At 40.2% G+C, this 18,752-nt stretch overlaps 1 protein-coding gene across 1 annotated transcript; it reads right to left on the bottom strand.

The window, feature by feature from the left end:
* Positions 1–10,926: 10,926 nt before the first annotated feature.
* tmem254 (transmembrane protein 254) lies at positions 10,927–16,405 on the bottom strand. Its single transcript, XM_054600520.1, has 4 exons — positions 16,272–16,405; positions 13,581–13,684; positions 12,120–12,179; positions 10,927–11,641 (listed from the first exon to the last, which is right to left on the bottom strand). The coding sequence occupies exons 1-4, from the start codon at positions 16,356–16,358 to the stop codon at positions 11,521–11,523; spliced, it is 372 nt and encodes a 123-aa protein (XP_054456495.1). The 5' UTR covers positions 16,359–16,405; the 3' UTR covers positions 10,927–11,520.
* Between the last annotated feature and the right edge of the window lie 2,347 nt (positions 16,406–18,752).

The raw sequence follows: 18,752 nt of genomic DNA, 5'->3' as shown, positions 1-18,752 counted from the left end.
GATGTGAGGGTGTAAGGACAGAGGATGTGAGGGTCTAAGGACAGAGGATGTGAGGGTCTAAGGACAGAGGATGTGAGGGTCTAAGGACATTTGAGGTCTGGTCTAAGGACAGAGGATGTGAGGGTCTAAGACAGAGGATGTGAGGGTGTAAGGACAGAGGATGTGAGGGTGTAAGGACAGAGGATGTGAGGGTCTAAGACAGAGGAGGTAGGGTGGACAGAGGATGTGAGGGAAGGACAGAGGATGAGGGAAGGACAGAGGATGTCTCATTGCACAGATGTAAACCGGGAGGCTGAGGCAAATTTGTAATTTGTGATTCTGGTATACAAAATAAACTGAGCCCGGGATTGAGGAATTGAATTGATACTGAATATAAACAAACAAACCCCCGCGTGAATAAACACAATAGTGCAGCATAACACTTATTGGTAAAACTCATTTTTCAACTCTTTACAGACTTCAGTTAGCAAACATTGTATTTGAGCATTTTAATCTGTAATAACAAAGTGAAAGAGCCATAACTCAACTACATGTTGGCAGCTTCACACTTTAAGCTTTTCATTTCAATAGTGTCTTGTTATTGAGCGTCAACAAAACATTCACAAACCACTTGTGTGAGCTGTTTGTCCCATAATTAAGAGAATAATCCACCTGGAGGAGAGGAGCAATGAGCATCAATCACAGCAGTCAGTGCAGCAGCACAGATACAGCAAACTAACGGGGGATTAGCTTGCTGTATATATGTGTATATGGGGATAATTGTAGGACATCAAGATGGAGAAACGTATACGCTGCCTCAGTTGCAACGCAGTCGAGTGTACACTCGATAAGTCGAACACAATCCCCGTGTTCATCGAAAAGAATCTCCCTGACGAGCTGTTATAGCCCACAGTGGTACTCACTACTGTGGACATTACACAGCTTATGTGCGGGAGGATGACAGGTAGTATCTTGCAGACGTGACCTGGGAGGATGTCAAGAGAACATACGAAGCAGGATCTAACATATATGATGGGGTAGCTTACATGCACATGTACCGCAGGAAACAGCTCTGATTGAATCCCTTGTGACATGAAGGCTCTGTACATATGTGATACTACTGTTGGTGTACCATGTGTTTCGTATTTCATATGTTTTCTGTCTGTCTGAAGTAATAAAGGCTTGAGACATGTACCATTGTATAGGCTCATTATTATCTCTTATAAGGATGATGAGTACATACATTCAGGTATAGGATTCCGGAGAAAAAGACAGAGAGAATCAAAGACATCTTGATACATGTACCGGTATTTCACGTGATTTTATTATGTCAAACAAGGATGAGTTCCAGGCAGTCACGCAGGGTGTAAAACATTTCGCTAAGTTAGATATCAAACTAAGCAATCCGTATCACTTCTTAACAAAATAACTATCCAGAGTATTAAGAACAACCTTCGGTTCCTCTGCTCTATAATCTAGATTGAAATACGTATATGACAGTACAACAGAGGAGCAAGGTTCTTCTAACTGAGACACACACACACACTGTTAGCCAGCCCCTCTAAATATCGGATCATACAAGCACTTTGGGGCCCAGGTACAGGCTGCTTCCTTTTCGCCACATGGGAAGACACGATAAGAGATCTCACATAGAAACAAGATACTCGTTCTCGCCAGAGTCCGTTTCAGGCTCGTTACAACCTGTCCTTTCAGGTCTGTTGTCTAGTCTATCATTAAAGTCCGATTCGAGATCGGAATCCTCCTCCTCGAACGATTCTGCAGCAGATGTAGGATCGGTAGGATAGTTCGAGTGACACTCTCTGTCTATCCGTTCCTCTTCACCGTCCCACTCCCCGTCTCCCTCTTGATCGGATGACTCTTGTTGAAGGGTGTCAGTAGGCCGTACAGCTTGATCGGTCAACTTCGCCACTTTTGCAGCCTCTCCACTTAACCTACGCCCCTGGGACTGTGAAACACCAGGACTCCGATGTGAAGATGTACCCCCGGGCTGGTTGTTGAGTTGTTGCTTTTCGAGCCTCCTGCTGCTCGAGGGACCTCCCGGGCTCTGTCTTTTCGAGTTTCTGACTGAGCGTATTGTCAGGCCTGTCCTTTTGAGTCTTCTTATTACGTGTTCCCTACTCCTGATCGGAATCGGTGTCACTGACGGGAGAGCGCCTTTATCTTCGAAGGAGTGACGGAGCAGATCAAAACCTCCGTGGCGCTCAGTGGTGGGATCAAACCTGTGAATAGACGAAACACGTTCTCACCCCCAACTCATCAAATACTGATGCTTGGTCAGCAGTCCTGAGCTTCAAACTATGACGCTCTAGGTTCCCCTCTAGCGTTAGCTTTGGACGTGGCTGGGACAGCGTGTCAGTGTCTACTCGTTACATGCATGGTGTTTTTTCAAAATAAAATTCCATCTTCACAGGAAGTCAGGATTAGGCAACAAAACCACTTGGTCAGGTTTAGAAAAATAGCCTGGTGAACGTTAACAACTCGCGTCACTACCAAGTGACTATCAACTCACATGACTAGCAGGACAAACCAGTCACATGACTAGTTAGTGTCTAATGTCTCATATAACTAATAGTAGTTAGTTTTACAACGAGTCATCAGGTCTGCAGATATGAATGTTAGTAGGACATTAAAGGGTTCTTCCACTGAAATCCTTCATCAAAGTAGGTTTGTATCTGCTCTCAATCCTCTTGTGATGTGATTTTACTTCAACTCTTCTCTCCCTGACATGTCTGGTACTGCTTACGCCCTCAGGTGGTGGAGGTCTGCTACGACGTCCTGAAGGAGCACAGCTTCTCCAAATAGTGTTCATAATGAGGGAAACAAGGGGAGGTGACCTTTGTTGACTGATTTAAATGTCATTAATACAGCAGGATTTCCTCTTTGCTCTATCTCTCTAAGATATCCAGTTTACAGATGTTCTCTGTCATAACATCTGTATGAAGCTCATGCAGTCAAATGAACCTGATGAGAGCAGGAGTTTACTGCTGGACTCCGACTCATGACCCCCTCTCCCCGTCCTCTCTGCAGGATTATGAACCCCATCAAGTACAGAGCACACAGTCCACTATACATGGTAGCTTCATCAGTCGCCCTCACATCAAGGAACCAACCAGGACTCCAGGACTAATCTGGCTCCAGGTCACTTTGATTACGAACAACTTTATTTAGAAATATGCACCAGGAGGCTGATAGAAACTCAAATAACAGAAATCATAAAACAGGGCTTTTCTAAAAGACAACAAAGTCCACAATATTAGGTATTAGTGGAGGGCCCGCTCAGGTGTTTTGCTCAATATTAATCAACCATCACATGCACGACATAACACTTTAAATCCATCCTTAGCATTATAAGAGTAAAGTGTAAAGACTTCAAGTTGAGTTACTGTGGGACACTTGTTTTGAATATGATTCATGAATATAAATGAATATCTGACTCCTGCATGATTATAGAGTGCTATGGGACTCATACAAGCTCCTATATTTAACTATGAGGATGCTTTAATTAGAATAATAAAGATTTCAGTCCGCATGTCAGATGCATGCAAAAAAATATATAATTATATTATATGATTAGCACTGCAGCCTCACAGAGACACCTCCACCTGTCTGTCTGTGTGGAGTTTGTATATTCTCCCTGTGTCTGCGTGGGTTTCCTCCTGGTGCTCAGGTTTCCTCCCACAATCCAAAGATATGCACTTTAGGCTAATTGGAAACTTTAAATTATCCAAAGAACAAACATTAATAAAATAATAGTCAAATTAAAAACAAGAATAATACAAATAGAAAGAAATAACAGAAATAAAGTAAATACAAATGAAATAAAACTCGTTCAAATAAAATAAACAGTCAAATAAAAATGAAATGTGTCTGCCTCTGAATAGATATATACATTATAAATAACACTGTATGACATTGTTCTAGCTATAACCTGTAAGTACTGGTATATTTTTTAAGTTATGATATTAACAATACATGCATGCAAAAAATGATCGATGCATTTATGGATTTTGCTGCTGTGTGATGACTACGAGTATTTAATGAACTTATAATTCAAATAAATAATATTAGGCTACATAATAATAGTGAACAGTGAAAAAATAGAACATCAATAGAAACACGGATTACAGACCCAGTGATGTGAATTTATTCTGACATGTTACACACTTTGATGAGCATTTTAATCTGTAATAGACGTGAATATGTTTTATTGCTGATGTCTGTGTGTTTGCGCGTCCGTCAGTTAAAGCTACAAACGAGCCGTCTGTAATAAAGGAGCTCGTCATTTCTTCCTAGTCAGATGTGGACTTGATCTCAGGGCTTTAGCAGGCTGAGTGGATGAAACTTTACATTACAGAGGTGAGATGTGACTGTAAGAACGCTCGTAACAAAATGGCCGTCAAGGATTCCATCGTTGCTATGGTTTCATCTTCAGGTGCAGCATTTACAGAAGTTCATCATTTGAACGAAAACAAAACCTCAGACGGTCCAGAAAAGTTTGTTCACGAGTTTCACTCAACGTTTCTCAAATATCATCTCCTCTACTGAAGACTTTTTGCTTCCCGACTAAACTAAAGACTCACAGAGACTGAAGAAAGAGACACAACTGACTTCCATCATGGAGAATGTGAGATTTGAACTCTTTAAAGTCCACCTTGTTTTCTCTGTGTTTCACCGTTGAGGCGTTCAGGGCCTCATAGTTCACTGATACTTTGTTAACAGACTCATGAACACTGAACCCACCCCGGGGTCACATGGAGCAGATATTAATATTAATATTGAAGCAGAAATCATGATTAGTTCATTGTTATAAACAATGTAGAAAGTCATTAGTTTACTGTCAGAACTGGACTGAACCGGATCAATTCATCTAATCACTAAAAAAGACCAAACTAATCATAATAATGGCTGCCTTACTGATATTAATGTTATCTTAATATATATATTATAACACAATTAATATCACAAATATGTATCAGCAGCTCCCAGCTGGGATACACAGTGATACTGTGAATTTAAGTGTAGTCACAAGTACTTCAACTATAGAGGCCTTTAATTCCCAGCAGATTTGTGACCTTATATTTCCAAACAAAACTTATTGTTTGGTGTTCATTGAATTGATTATTTTGTATGAATATGAAGCATTAAAACATAACACACACTGATATTATAAGGGCCTTAAGGTGGGTTCTGCTTTATGACCTGACTTTGTCCTGAAGACGACCCCTGTGTCTCTTTTTATTTCACTGACGTGTTGCATATTCCTAAATTAATATGTTGATTAGCTGATCTGAGTCCAGGTGATATTTCAGCACAAATAAACTGCACACATTGATCAGAGTGTGTGAGGATCAGGAGTTAATAGAGGACCAGTAGCATGTTTTTGTCTCCGGGCTACATGGTTGTAAAACTAATGTCATCTTTCAGGAGAAATTTTTAATTTTACTGCAGAACATTGTGTTATGAAGTTCACATTCTTCAGTGCTGTTTGTTGCGTTTCCTGTTCTTGTGAAGCCTCGTTCTAACATGTGAGTGTTTTGTAGCCGATCCACCTGCGAGACCACGACTACTGGAGACAAAGGAGAGTCAGTGCACGCCGGCCAGAGAGAGACAGGAAGCCTGCAGCCTGCAGACAGTGTCCATGCTGCAGGGACAACCAGGTCAGACATTTGACTTTCATATTCTGGATTTAAATAAAGTTTATGTCCCAGATTGTTCACAATGTGATCCTCAAGAACCAGAGAATTACAAAGTTAACATGGCAGAACATATTGAATATTTAGGGACACAGTCTACTGTTAACTGTTAGTAATCTGGAGCTTGACGTCCTCTCGTGTGTTGCTCACCTTCCCCAGGTGCTGAATTCAACCCCAAACCAGCAGCACTCTGCTCCCACTGCCAACCGTCCCCAGAAGAGGACGCGGACCTCCGCGGCTCGTCCTTCCAAACCTTCTGCTCAAACTCCAGAGGTGGTAAACAGTGTGTCTCCTCAGTCCTCCACTCCAGCTGCTGACATGCCGTTGTCTTTGTCCCCAAGGCCTCTGTCCACCATCCCACCTGCTGAGCTGCCAGTGGTCTCCAACGTGGCCCCCGGCCCCCAGTCCTCCTCTGCTCCACTGCACCACGACGGCCCTCTGACGATCCTCAACCACTCTGTGGAAGAGTACCGGCAGATCTACCATCATGTGGTGGATGATATGCTGACGTATGTTTGACTCTTTCATTCAGAATATTATTATATTATTCAATAATTGCTACTTAAAAATCTTTCACTGATTTATTTTCCAGTTTAAATGACTCATTATGATTTATTTCTGTTTCTTCCTCCTCTCACAGGTTCCAGACTGGCCGGGTTCGTCCGTACAGTTTGGAGCGTGGACGTTGTATCAAGCAGAAGCTGTGGGAGAGACTGGACCGTCCCTCGTTTACGTCATCAGCTGATGAAGACGGACGTGTCCACATGGAAGTCTCATACGGGGTTGGAGTCCATCCTCCGCTTTATCATGTCGACACTTCTGGAGAACCAAAGCCGACGACACCTCCATCAAAAAGAGCTAAGAGATAGAGTTCAGATGAAAACATCTGAATAGCTCAATAAGATGAAATGTGATAATAGTATTTGTAGTTTAAGTTAAGAATGATAAGTTTAAGTTAAGTATTATTAAGTTAAGTATTTGTAGTTTAAGTTAAGTTATTGTAGTATAAGTTAAGTATTTTTAGTTTAAGTTAAGTATTTGTAGTTTAAGTTAAGTATTATTATGTTAAGTATTTTTAGTTAAAGGTAAGTACTTCTATAGTTTAAGTTAAGTATTTCTATACTTTAAGTCTTCTTAATCAGTCACACAACTCAAATCAAAAGCAGGATTGATTCATAATTCTCCTTTTTGAATCAGTAAATGCAGCACACTCTTGTTCCATGCTCCACCTACAGCCTCCACCATCCACCTGAAAACATCCACCTTAAATGTACAGCCTCTGCCAACCTCCAACTATGGCCTTTTTCAGTAAGCTGCTGATCCAACCTCTGCCTCCAGCCTACAGACAGCACCTGCAACCTCCAAACCTCCACCTACAGCCTTTGCCAGCAATCTGCAGGTGCCGCCTCCACCTGCAGATTCTGGCAGACAGCTACATGCTGAACCTCCACCTACAGCCTCCACCAACAGCCTCTGCCAGTAGACTGCAGGTGCCGCCTCCACCTGCAGATTGTGGTAGACAGCTGCAAGTCCAACCTCCACCTAAAGCCTTCGCCAGCAACCTGAAACCACCGGAGGTTGCAGCCTTCTGACAGAATCGGCAGCCGCCGCCTCCACCTGCAGATTCTGGTAGAAAGCTGCAACCAGAACCTCCACCTACAGCCTTGCCAGCAACCTGAAGCCACTGCCTCCACTTGCAGATTCTGGCAGACAGCTGCATGCTGAGCCTCCGCCTACAGCCTCCACCTACAGCCTCTGCCAATAGACTGCAGGTGCCGCCTCGACCTGCAGATTTTGGTAGACAGCTGCAAGTCCAACCTCCACCTAAAGCCTTCGCCAGCAACCTGAAACCACCGCCTCCAACTACGGTTCAGGTTGCAGCCTTCTGACAGAATCGGCAGCTGCCGCCTCCACCTGCACATTCTGGTAGAAAGCTGCAACCAGAACCTCCACCTACAGCCTCTGCCAGCAACCTAAAGCCAATGCCTCCACCTGTAGATTGCTGGCAGACAGCTGCAAACCAGATCTCCACCTCCAGCATCCTCCAGCAACATGAAGCCACTGCCTCCACCTGCAGATTCTGGCAGTCAGCTGCATGCTCAACCTCCACCTACATCCTCTGCTAGTAAACTGCAGATGCTGCCTCCACCTGCCGATTGTGGCAGACAGCGGCAACCAGAACCTCCGCCTACAGCCTCTGCCAGCAACCTGCAGGTGCCGCCTCCACCTGCAGATTCTAGCATACCGCTGCAGCTCGGACCTCCACCAACAACCTCTGCCAGCAACCTAAAGCCAATGCCTCCACCTGTAGATTGCTGGCAGACAGCTACAAACCAGATCTCCACCTCCAGCAACATGAAGCCATGAACTGCCTCCAACTGCGGTTCAGGTTGCAGCCCTCTGCCAGACTCAAGAGCTTTGCCTCCACCTGCACATTCTGGCAAAAGGCTGCAGCTCGGATCTTGAACCACAGCCTCCTCCATCCTTACCCAGCAGTCTAAAGCCCTGGCCTCCACCTGTTGATTCTGGTAGACAGCTCCAGACTCCTGCTCCACCTCCAGCCTTTTCCAGTTCAAATATGCAGCCTTGCAACCTGCAGTTGCTGCCTCCACCTGCAGATTCTGGCAGTTTGCTGTAACCAGTATCTCCACCTACAGCCTCCACCAGCAACCTCCAGCCACTGTCCCACCTAGGGCTCAGGTTGCAGCCTTCTACCAGATTCTGCAGGCGCCTCCACCTGTCCTATTGCCATGTGAAGACCTCAGTGGAGGAGCAGAGGGACACACTCAGTCTGGTAAACAGAAGCTTCTAGAGAACAAACAGATCAGTGTGTAATAACAGTCTGCTGGGCTGATGGAGTAAAGCTCCCTCCATGTTTAGTGTTGGTGTCTCAGTGTCTTTCAATGTATTTTCAGTTCATCAGATGTTTTAATGTTAGAAATGATCAAGTCTGTAGAAGTCATGAAGAGAAAACATGATGTTTAACATATTTGTGATAGAACATCTTAGAATAATATCTGAGGTGTGAACTGTTTGAAGCTCTGATTCTCTTCTGAATGTAAATATTTGTAATAGAGGTTTGGTGCTGTATGATATATTCATACCAGACATGTTCTCTGTGGTTTTCTCCAGGCCCTGGTGGACTTCACAGACTTCCAGATCTACCGGGAGCTGATGGAGGGCGGCACAGTGGCTGAGTGATTAGCACTGCAGCCTCACAGAGACACCTCCACCTGTCTGTCTGTGTGGAGTTTGTATGTTCTCCCTGTGTCTGCGTGGGTTTTCTCCTGGTGCTCAGGTTTCCTCCCACAATCCAAAGATATGCACTTTAGGCTAATTGGAAACTTTAAATTATCCAAAGAAAAAACATTAATAAAATAATAGTCAAATTAAAAACAAGAATAATACAAATAGAAAGAAATAACAGAAATAAAGTAAATACAAATGAAATAAAACTCGTTCAAATAAAATAAACAGTCAAATAAAAATGAAATGTGTCTGCCTCTGAATAGATATATACATTATAAATAACACTGTATGACATTATTCTAGCTATAACCTTTATGTTATCTCATAAAAATGTTCCAAATTGTATCTAAAGGTGCTGGTTAACAACAGGAGCTGGTTCTGTAATAATCTATTTTATTCTATAGTAAAAAAAACATGTGACCTTCATCACTGAGGGGCTCATGATTATTTTAGATATTAGATATTAATATATTTTGACTTGATGAACCTTTTTGTGAATAACAAAATGAGTGATGTCTCACTGGGTCACTTGAACGCAACACAGCCATGTTGATGTTCTCAGTAACCACTCAACATGTCTGCTGTGAAAAAGCTCTTTGGCTCTTTAGAAAGTGAATTAAGTAGATCATTAAAAAGAATCACCAGTCTCTAGTTTTACAACGAGCCATCAGGTCTGCAGATATGAATGTTAGTAGGTCATTAAAGGGTTCTTCCACTGAAATCCTTCATCAAGGTAGGAATCCTTCTGCTCTCAATCCTCTTGTGATGTGATTTTACTTCAACTCTTCTCTCCCTGACATGTCTGGTACTGCTTACGCCCTCAGGTGGTGGAGGTCTGCTACGACGTCCTGAAGGAGGCCAGCTTCTTTAAATAGTGTTCATAATGAGGGAAACAAGGGGAGGTGACCTTTGTTGACTGATTTAAATGTCATTAATACAATAAGAGACTTCAGCTGGGTTTACACTTTGCTCTATCTCTCTAAGATATCCAGTTTACAGATGTTCTCTGTCATAACATCTGTATGAAGCTCATGCAGTCAAATGAACCTGATGAGAGCAGGAGTTTACTGCTGGACTCCGACTCATGACCCCCTCTCCCCGTCCTCTCTGCAGGATTATGAACCCCATCAAGTACAGAGCACACAGTGAAATAAATGATAAATAATGAAGTTACCATGTATAGTGATAGATGGTAGCTTCATTATTTGTCCACAAAACACAAAAATCTGCTGATCTAAACAGCTGATATCATGATTGAGTCCCGGAACAATGAAAAAGAGAAAATCATGAGTGAGCATGCGTGAGGAGAGAATGGCAGATGTATGAGAAATAAACTACGAGACTAAGCATACAAGAGTATTGTCCTCCTGACTGAACTTACACTAGAGCTTCATTTGTCTGGGCTCATCAGGGCCGGTGTGAAATACTATGCTATTATCATCTTTATGACATTTTGATGGCAGTACTATACTGCCTTATAATGCTGTTATTATTACATTTTAATTGTATCGTATGATACGAGATGTTAAAGTCATTTTTATATGACATATCATATTATCATTTTATGAAAAACATCATACTATGACATTTTTAAGGCATACTAAACTATGAAATATATTTATTTTTAATTACATACTATTATGACATTTTATGACATTTTTATGGCCTACTAAACTCATTGTTATGATATACTTTATTTATTTTTTTGGGGGGGGTTACTATACTATGCCATGTTATTACATTTAATGGCAAACTATGTTATGAGATGTTTTATATCTCATAACATAGTGATATACTAGCAGTGATATACTATAGTATGCCTTTTTTGTTTGCACACAGATATTAGCATTTAGCTCCAAGCCCTGCTGTGCATTTTATTATAATACATTTTGAGTGAATAATTCAGTCAAAGTCAATGAAGTATAGAATAAAGTCGGCGCATTTTGAGCATTTCAAGAGGAATAAAATTGATGCAGCAGAACACTTTTCATTCAGTTTGTTAGGTCACTCTTTATTTTTGCAGTGTTAACATTAAGGACTTCCAGTCTGTAGCTTAAAAAGTTGAACTCGAGGCACTAAAGTATATATACACATACAGCAGCTCTCTTTATTTTTTTATCCCGGAGAACTTATCTGAAGCCAACTGGCCTTTATCACAGCAGCTCAGAGAATATCCCGCCTGCTATCACCCAGGCTGAATGTAAACATCAAGAGAGTACAAAATCAATTCATAAAAGATTCCCCCTTGTATTGCACTAAATATTCAGCCCACGGCAGATTCATCAAGAGAACTGTGATGCTGAAATAATCTATGTTAATATTATTATCGATAAAAACGTCTATGGTTTTGTTCATATAAAATCTATGGAATGAAATTCAGAGTTATGTCCATCGTAGGAAAAAAAATCACTTCAATACGTTTATGTTAAAAGAAATAGTAAAACAGAAAGGTCACTTCCTCCACAGGAATTCATATCAAAGAGAAAGATGGTGGGAGAAGAAGAAGAGGCACAAGGAAGTGATTGTCTTCCTGGTTTCAGCTTATGCAGGGTTGTTCTGTGGGCTTCTGGTGCTGAACTCAGTGCTGTTTGGGACGCTCGGGGTCGTACTTGAGGAGCAGACCGAGGGAGGCGAAGCCGAACACAAAGGTCTGGACAAACCACAGGCAGCGAGTGGCCGTGTCACTGATGCCTTTGTTACTGCAGAGAAGAAAACAATGAACCAAAGTCAAAACAGCAGCCGTTTCATTGTGTCCAAACTTCTAACCTAACCTTTTGTTTGGTTGTTTGATAATTGATAATTTGATCTTAAACCTCAATTTCTATGGACAAATGGGTCGATAAATTATGAAGAAAAATGAATACATAACTAAAATGTGAGGAATACTGGTCATGGCCGCTTACCTGATGTGTTTCTAAAGATCAAAATTGGACAAATTACATTCAATATTACCTTGTTTTTTGCTGTAAAATAAATAATGATGACAAGTTGAAGCATGAGGTGGAAACGTGTGTGAAAGTCCGGTTTTGAAATTTGTATTTATTCTGACATTTAGAGCGTTTAAGGTGAGTTTTGGGGGTTTTGTGGGACATGAAACTTTCATAATAGAAGGTTTGTAAAAAATGTGATTACATCATCATCTAGTGGACAAATCTAGTGGGTTCTTGTCATTCTTACCTGCACATCCTCAATGCAACGAAGGCCTCATAAACGTGGATCGCCCAGGCGGCCCACCATCTGTAACAGAAAGACGTGTGTAATATTTAACAGACTTAATATTCTAACTTTTTTTATTTCTATTTTTCTGGATAAATATTCTGTAGAGGTCACAATTTTTAAGTTCAAATTCAGGAGCGCGAGCAGAGACCATGGTAATACATGATGTCTCGTCTTCCCTCATGCAAAAATGAGTCACACCCGGCCGCCATGACATCACAGAGCGGAGAGGAGTCACATGACAACCTAAAATCAGATTAACAACTTCACCAAACATCAAACCACCAAAGACTGAATGGAGCACTCAGGCTTAACCGCTGTCCTGCATGTCACATGTCTCAAACGACAACAAAACATTAATCTGTCGATTGCAGTCTTAATACTCTGTTTGTGCTACAGCAGTCATGTGACTTAAAGGCCTAATTAGCAAAGTGCCCCACCAATGGAAGTGTAAATGGGGGTGAAAAAACACTAATGCTGTTGCTGATTGTATTTCAGCTCTGTGAGGGTACTTTGCACATCGTTTGATCACCGGTGCTGCTCTGCTGTAAAGAAAACCTGCTGATTGCCTTTCATTCAAATTAGACAACATCTATTGGAGCATGTGATTTTAGCATTTTAGCTTTACTTCCACCCTGAAGCCCTTTTGCTTTCTCGTTCTGCAGGTTTCCATGAATCGTTGTGGTACCTGGACCGTAGTCGTGCCTCCTGCTGTGAGCCGACTGACACCCACTGCTACTTCCATTATTATTATTAGTCACATTACTATCCCTATTTTCATGGCTATAATTCTACTGTAATAATTGCTGCTGTTATTATAAGTAGTCTTATTATATGAATCATTTATGTCATATACATTGAATGTGTTGTATCTCTGTTATGCTGCTCATTCTGTACACATGACATCTATTGCATTCTGTCCATCCTGGGAGAAGGATCCCTCCTCTGTCGTTCTCCCAGAGGTTTCTTCCTTTTTTCTCCCTGTTAAAGGGGTTTTTTTTTTCCTGTGGTGAGGGAAGGACAGAGGATTTTCCTGTGGACAGATGTGAGGGAAGGACAGAGGATGTGAGGGTAAGGACAGAGGATGTGAAGGACAGAGGATGTGAGGGTCTAAGGACAGAGGATGTGAGGGTCTAAGGACAGAGGATGTAAGGGTGTGGACAGAGGATGTGAGGGTCTAAGGACAGAGGATGTCTAAGGACAGAGGATGTAAGGAAGGACAGAGGATGTCGCATGTGCACAGATTGTAAAGCCCTCTGAGGCAAATTTGTAATTTGTGATTCTGGGCTATACAAAATAAACTGAATTGAATTGAATTGAATGTGAGAGCTGTCAAGGAACAGTAATTCAATTTCAGTGTATTTACTCTGAGGAAGTGATCGACAAAAATACATGCCTCGTACTAACAGGAGGATCACTTACCCTTTGTACATTATGCCAGCATAGTTGTCCACAAGGTGTCTGCAGAAGCTGCCAAACAGACCCAGGTGCTCAAATGGGATTATCTCCGGCTTGAACACGATGCACTGCAAAACACAGCAGGAGTAGCGCAACGTTAACCCTTACAACCTATGCTGTAGATTTTGAGAGAAACTGTACTTTATGTGTTTATGCTATTTGACACCAAAAGATAAGCTCTGTGAAATATGCGAGCTAAATATTGACAATTTTTTGCCCCTTGGAATTTTGTCATTTTTAGGGTTCAATATCTTCAGAGCTATAACTCCTAGAGCCAATACATTTGGTAGAAGCACAGGTACAACGGCATTCAACAGATCCAAATGATTGAAAAGCACAAGCAGATGCCATATTATTCATTTCTGGTCCTTGAAAATGGGTAAAAATAAAATAGCGCATACTTTGGGCCACAAGCAGACCCATGAAGTATGAACATATGGATGTTTCCATACTTCAAGGTAAAAAAAACAGTCTGATTTGTGTTATACCAAATTTCAGGGGCTCTAACATACACATATGGCAAAGATGGCTATGTGGACTCATTCCTAGGACCTTGAAGTTTTGTTTGGAAAGGTGTGAAAAAAAAAATGTGTGAAAATATTTTCACTGAAATTAGCATTATACGAGTCTGAACAAAATCTCAAACTTGAACAAAAACCTCTATCTGATTTGACACTGAATTACCCTATGATAACCTATTTAATACTCTGACACATAACCTATTCATAACAAGTCCAAACTCATTTAGTCAGAATTTCAGGGATCCTTAAACATGACATTTAAGTCAAAGGACTGTTTGTGCTGATAATCACTGTGCAACAATCTGGCACACATTCCATGGCATACAGTTAACCAAGAAGTCCAATGCTGTTTGACTCTAAGTATCATCTGTCTGCTCTAAGGCTTGCTGTTTCAGATATACAGTGACAATATTGAGCTGTATACTACTGTGATTCCTGTTTGTGCAATATGACATCATAACCACAAAGGGCAGCCTGATTGAGAGATCTGCTACCAAAATTAAATTTAACACAGTTCTGGAGAATCAGTTCTGCACCATGTTGGATTTATTTTGGTGGGTTGGTATTTAAGTTTTGTCATGTGATAGCGAATGAGTAGACGTGTTGTTAGGCTCCGAATCTCAATACATATCTTCTATGTTACTGTCAGAATCAATTTTAGAAAATTTACACTGAAAAAAAGAAAATTACAACCAGTTAATCTGACAGCATCTGTAGAGATAGAAATCACTTTTTGAGTAGGGATTGGGGAGCAATCAAATTTTAACACTACATCCCATTTATGCCATCATTTTGCCAATAATTCTTTGTTTTGATAAGTTATTAATTTCAAAATAATTGACCCCAATTATATCAGTGAATACAACATTATAATGAATTTGAAGATATTCCAAAGTGCGAAAACCAATTCAACAGTAATGCACCTTGTTAGTTGTATATTTTGTCCCATTATATGAATTTATTCTGTGTTTCATGACATACCAGAATTTTAAGCCACACTTGATAGCTATTTTTTTTTATGCCAAATGACATGTCTATACCCCTCCCACAAGGAAACTTTATGAAAAAGTGTAGTACAAAGAAACACACGAGCCTAGTATAAAAATCTCTAAGTGTGAAAATCCCAGTGAAATCTAAATTACATAATGTAGCATTGTGTCACTCTGCTTTTGTCCTCTTCTGTCCACCTGGGACATTTCAGCTATGTGTCCATATGGACTCTGACGGCTGCATGGAAAGCACAAAGGGACGTTGTTGGATGGGCCCCTGAACCCAGAGGCTGCAGTTCATTTATGGTTTGGACGGCAGAGACCGTTTGTCTTATGCATTACTGATTATTAAATGACTTATAAACAATGAACCTTGTTGAATATCTGTCATATTACTACAGCAAAGCCCCTGTTTACTTGGCAAGTGGTGCTAAATATAGCCTAAATGAATACAGCAAACTTGTACTTATAATTGTATAAGTTTGTACCAAATTTCATTTAAAAGGTTACATGTTGATTCATGTTACCTTTCTGCCCAGCACAACAATTAATAACTCTATATACAATTTACATTTTGCCAATATTTATTGTCTAATGGTCAATTAGGCACATATTACATTGACAAAAGACTACTACATTAGCTACAACGAAACTAAAATACCTACAGACTACCCAGCTTCATTGTGGTGAATTTCGCAAGGGAGTATGTTAGTTGGCAGAGAGACGACGTTATCTCATTCTGAATGGAGTTTGGCACGGTGCTGTTTGTTTTTAAAGCACAACGGATGGTGGCAAACATTAGGTAGAGTTAGACAGCCAACTTGTCCACTGGACTTTGGACAAAAAGTTAGTTTGAACTCTGATCGTAGAGAGGACTGATCTCATCCCGATAAGATTAGATATAAATTGATATATGACTTGACAGTGACCTCGAAGGCTACTTTGGCAACATAACAACATTTTCACAAAATGTCAAGTGTTAAACGGTAGCATAACATTTTTTTCATAGCGTTTTTTTATTTTGAAAATAGTACACGACCCGGAGGACATTTTACGCAACACAACACGGTAGCATTTACAGTGCTACGATGATTTACACGTTTTATGTATTGTTTTGATTATAACTCGTAGCTTAATGAACTTACAGTGTAATATCCCATCCCCAGTATCACGAACACGATCCAAAACAGGCTGGTTCTTTTAAAGTAATCGCATCCATCACTTTTAGCCATAGCTGCTGTCCTGCCGTGCTGCGCTGGTCCCGCTGTCAAATACGACCGGGTAGAAACAGCGATGAGAAGAGAGCCGACGGGAGGTTTTTTGTTTTTTTTCATTTTCATGGGGGGTATTACAACAATGATAAAGTGTTATTAAAAAAAAAACCTTTGATGTTAAACTGTCATGTTAATCACTCTGGAGTTTTCTTATTGCTTTATATAAATATAAAATGTAGGCCTATATTAAACTGTGGATTAATAACAACATGTCACTGCAATGTGGCCCCCCTGTGGCTTCTTTGTTGTTTTCACCATGCAGGCCCTATCTGTGCTTGTACAAAGGCACTTTAGAGACGATAAGGCCAAATGTATTAAATATGCATGTTTGCAAGAGATGTAAATATATTAAGGGAGTTACTAATACTTTGAGAGATCAGATTTCCAGTAGAATGTGCTAATATTTTCAGTTACCACGAAATATTCAGTATTTTCAGTCATTCTCAGGTATACTGTTAAGGTAGGGGGTAGAGACCAAATTTAATATCCCATACTGTAGGAAATAATACAGTATTTTGCACAAGGTGATTATATCATAAATACTAACATCTCAGAATACTTTAATTTGTAACATACTACAATATTTAATATATATTGTGAGGAGATGCATTAAGTAACAATCCCTGTCTTTTAAGACTTTGTTCCATTGCCCCTGGAAAGCCATTCATTGTCAGATAGCCTATGATCAAAATCAGAAACTATATTGGGGCAGTGTCCAATGCTTCATGTATTTATTAGAAATATAATAATGAGACAGCAGACTTTCAACCACTATATATTTAAGACTTTTTCAACTACTCCCAAACAAATAATGACATGAATGTCATTTTAGATAAGGAGGTATTCAGCAGTATTTCAATTTTTAAAAAATACACCTAACAAATTCAATAAATTCTATAATAATCTGCATATCTTTTACCCAGGGGCCTTACTATGTACGTATATTAACCATAACACATTTATTCATGCTTACACAAAATCCAACTAATATTATCTATTAATAAAATCACCAAATGTATGTAAATATATAATGGCAGAATAATATTTTGTTTTGTATAATGTGTTTAAAAAAAAGGACATACCTTCCTCTCACCTTATAGTTTTGCAAGCTTGTCCACAACTACCAAATTTAAAAAGTCATAAATTATTATATAAAGTTTGTACTCTAAACACGAAATATGAAAATCAAACTAAATGCATCTTAATCAAATTACAGGACTCCTACCAAACGGTAATGCATAAGCTGTTTATGCCATTCTCTGATTCACAGCCACGTTCCTGCAGCTCGGCAGTTTTCCTGTGGAGGATCATGCTTCGCAATTAACATGAAGAGATAACCTGATCAGATGACCTTTTGCTTTTAAAAATATGCAGATCTCCAAACTAACAAAGCTCTTTATAGTGATTTTGCATTAGCTGAATAGCCTATATGCTTGACCAGAGCTTAGTTATCTTTAATCAATCAATCATTGTATGTAAACTGGGTTATATCAAGCATTAACTCTGCTGAAATGGTTTATTGATAAGACTCTTCCCCGTTTTTATTAATTTATCAGACTAATTGTAGATAATGAAATATGTGGTCAGTTTTTTAATATGGCTATCCAGAATTCATGTAAAACATTATTTCAAAAGTAGTAAGTTTGGCAGCTTCCAGCGTTGGCAGTGTGTGGTATAGAGTCTGATAGGATTTGGAGCGAGCACAAAGAGAGTTGGTGGGACTTTCAGGAGCCGTCTCCAAACATAGAGACATTGATTCAGCGAGTTATCCAGATAAAGATGAAAAAGAGATGGCCTTAGTTTGTTCTGCTGCGTTAGATAACCCGGATAGACTTCAAGCTGCATTGTTTTCTAATACACCTACAAATACTTCAAATCTGCGTCTGAACTTTGCCCTTTTGTACTGTTTGACTTTAGATTCAGTATGTTAGCGTTTTTACATTTTGGACAAATTTGACATGCAGTTCAGGAATCATTAAATTCAACCAACAGGGAAGAAGTCAAAGGTCAAGACTAGAGGTGAAGAAGCATTGGGAGGAATATATATATACATAGAAAGTTAATTTATATATTCCATCCACGTAATTGCATTGCTTTCTCGCAGCACGTCAGAGCATAGAAGACAAGCTTGACATACTGATATTATAGCCTCTGCATACAGCTCCGGTCGAGGCCTGGACATGTTTAACCATTTGACAGTCTTGCCACTGGCTTGATGCATCTATTCAGCGTACTGAGGCTGCTGTGTAACAGTCCAATTCATCAGTGAATAATTACCCCCCTTTTGTTTCCCCTCTTGAGATAACATGGAGCTGCTCTGCATATGAAAAGAAGAAAACATTAAGTGAGCTT

This window comes from Anoplopoma fimbria, chromosome 6 (genome assembly GCF_027596085.1).
Source record: "Anoplopoma fimbria isolate UVic2021 breed Golden Eagle Sablefish chromosome 6, Afim_UVic_2022, whole genome shotgun sequence".
NCBI classification, from domain to species: domain Eukaryota; kingdom Metazoa; phylum Chordata; class Actinopteri; order Perciformes; family Anoplopomatidae; genus Anoplopoma; species Anoplopoma fimbria.
This window is presented reverse-complemented; position numbering and strand designations above follow the sequence as displayed.

Excerpts from the sequence above, each read along its gene's own strand:
- tmem254 (XM_054600520.1), bottom strand. The coding sequence starts at position 16,358 with ATGGCTAAAAGTGATGGATGCGATTACTTTAAAAGAACCAGCCTGTTT. Across the intron at positions 13,685-16,271 it reads TGGGGATGGGATATTACACT|TGCATCGTGTTCAAGCCGGA; the intron begins GTAAGTTCATTA and ends TGTGTTTTGCAG. Across the intron at positions 11,642-12,119 it reads GTTGCATTGAGGATGTGCAG|TAACAAAGGCATCAGTGACA; the intron begins GTAAGAATGACA and ends TCTTCTCTGCAG.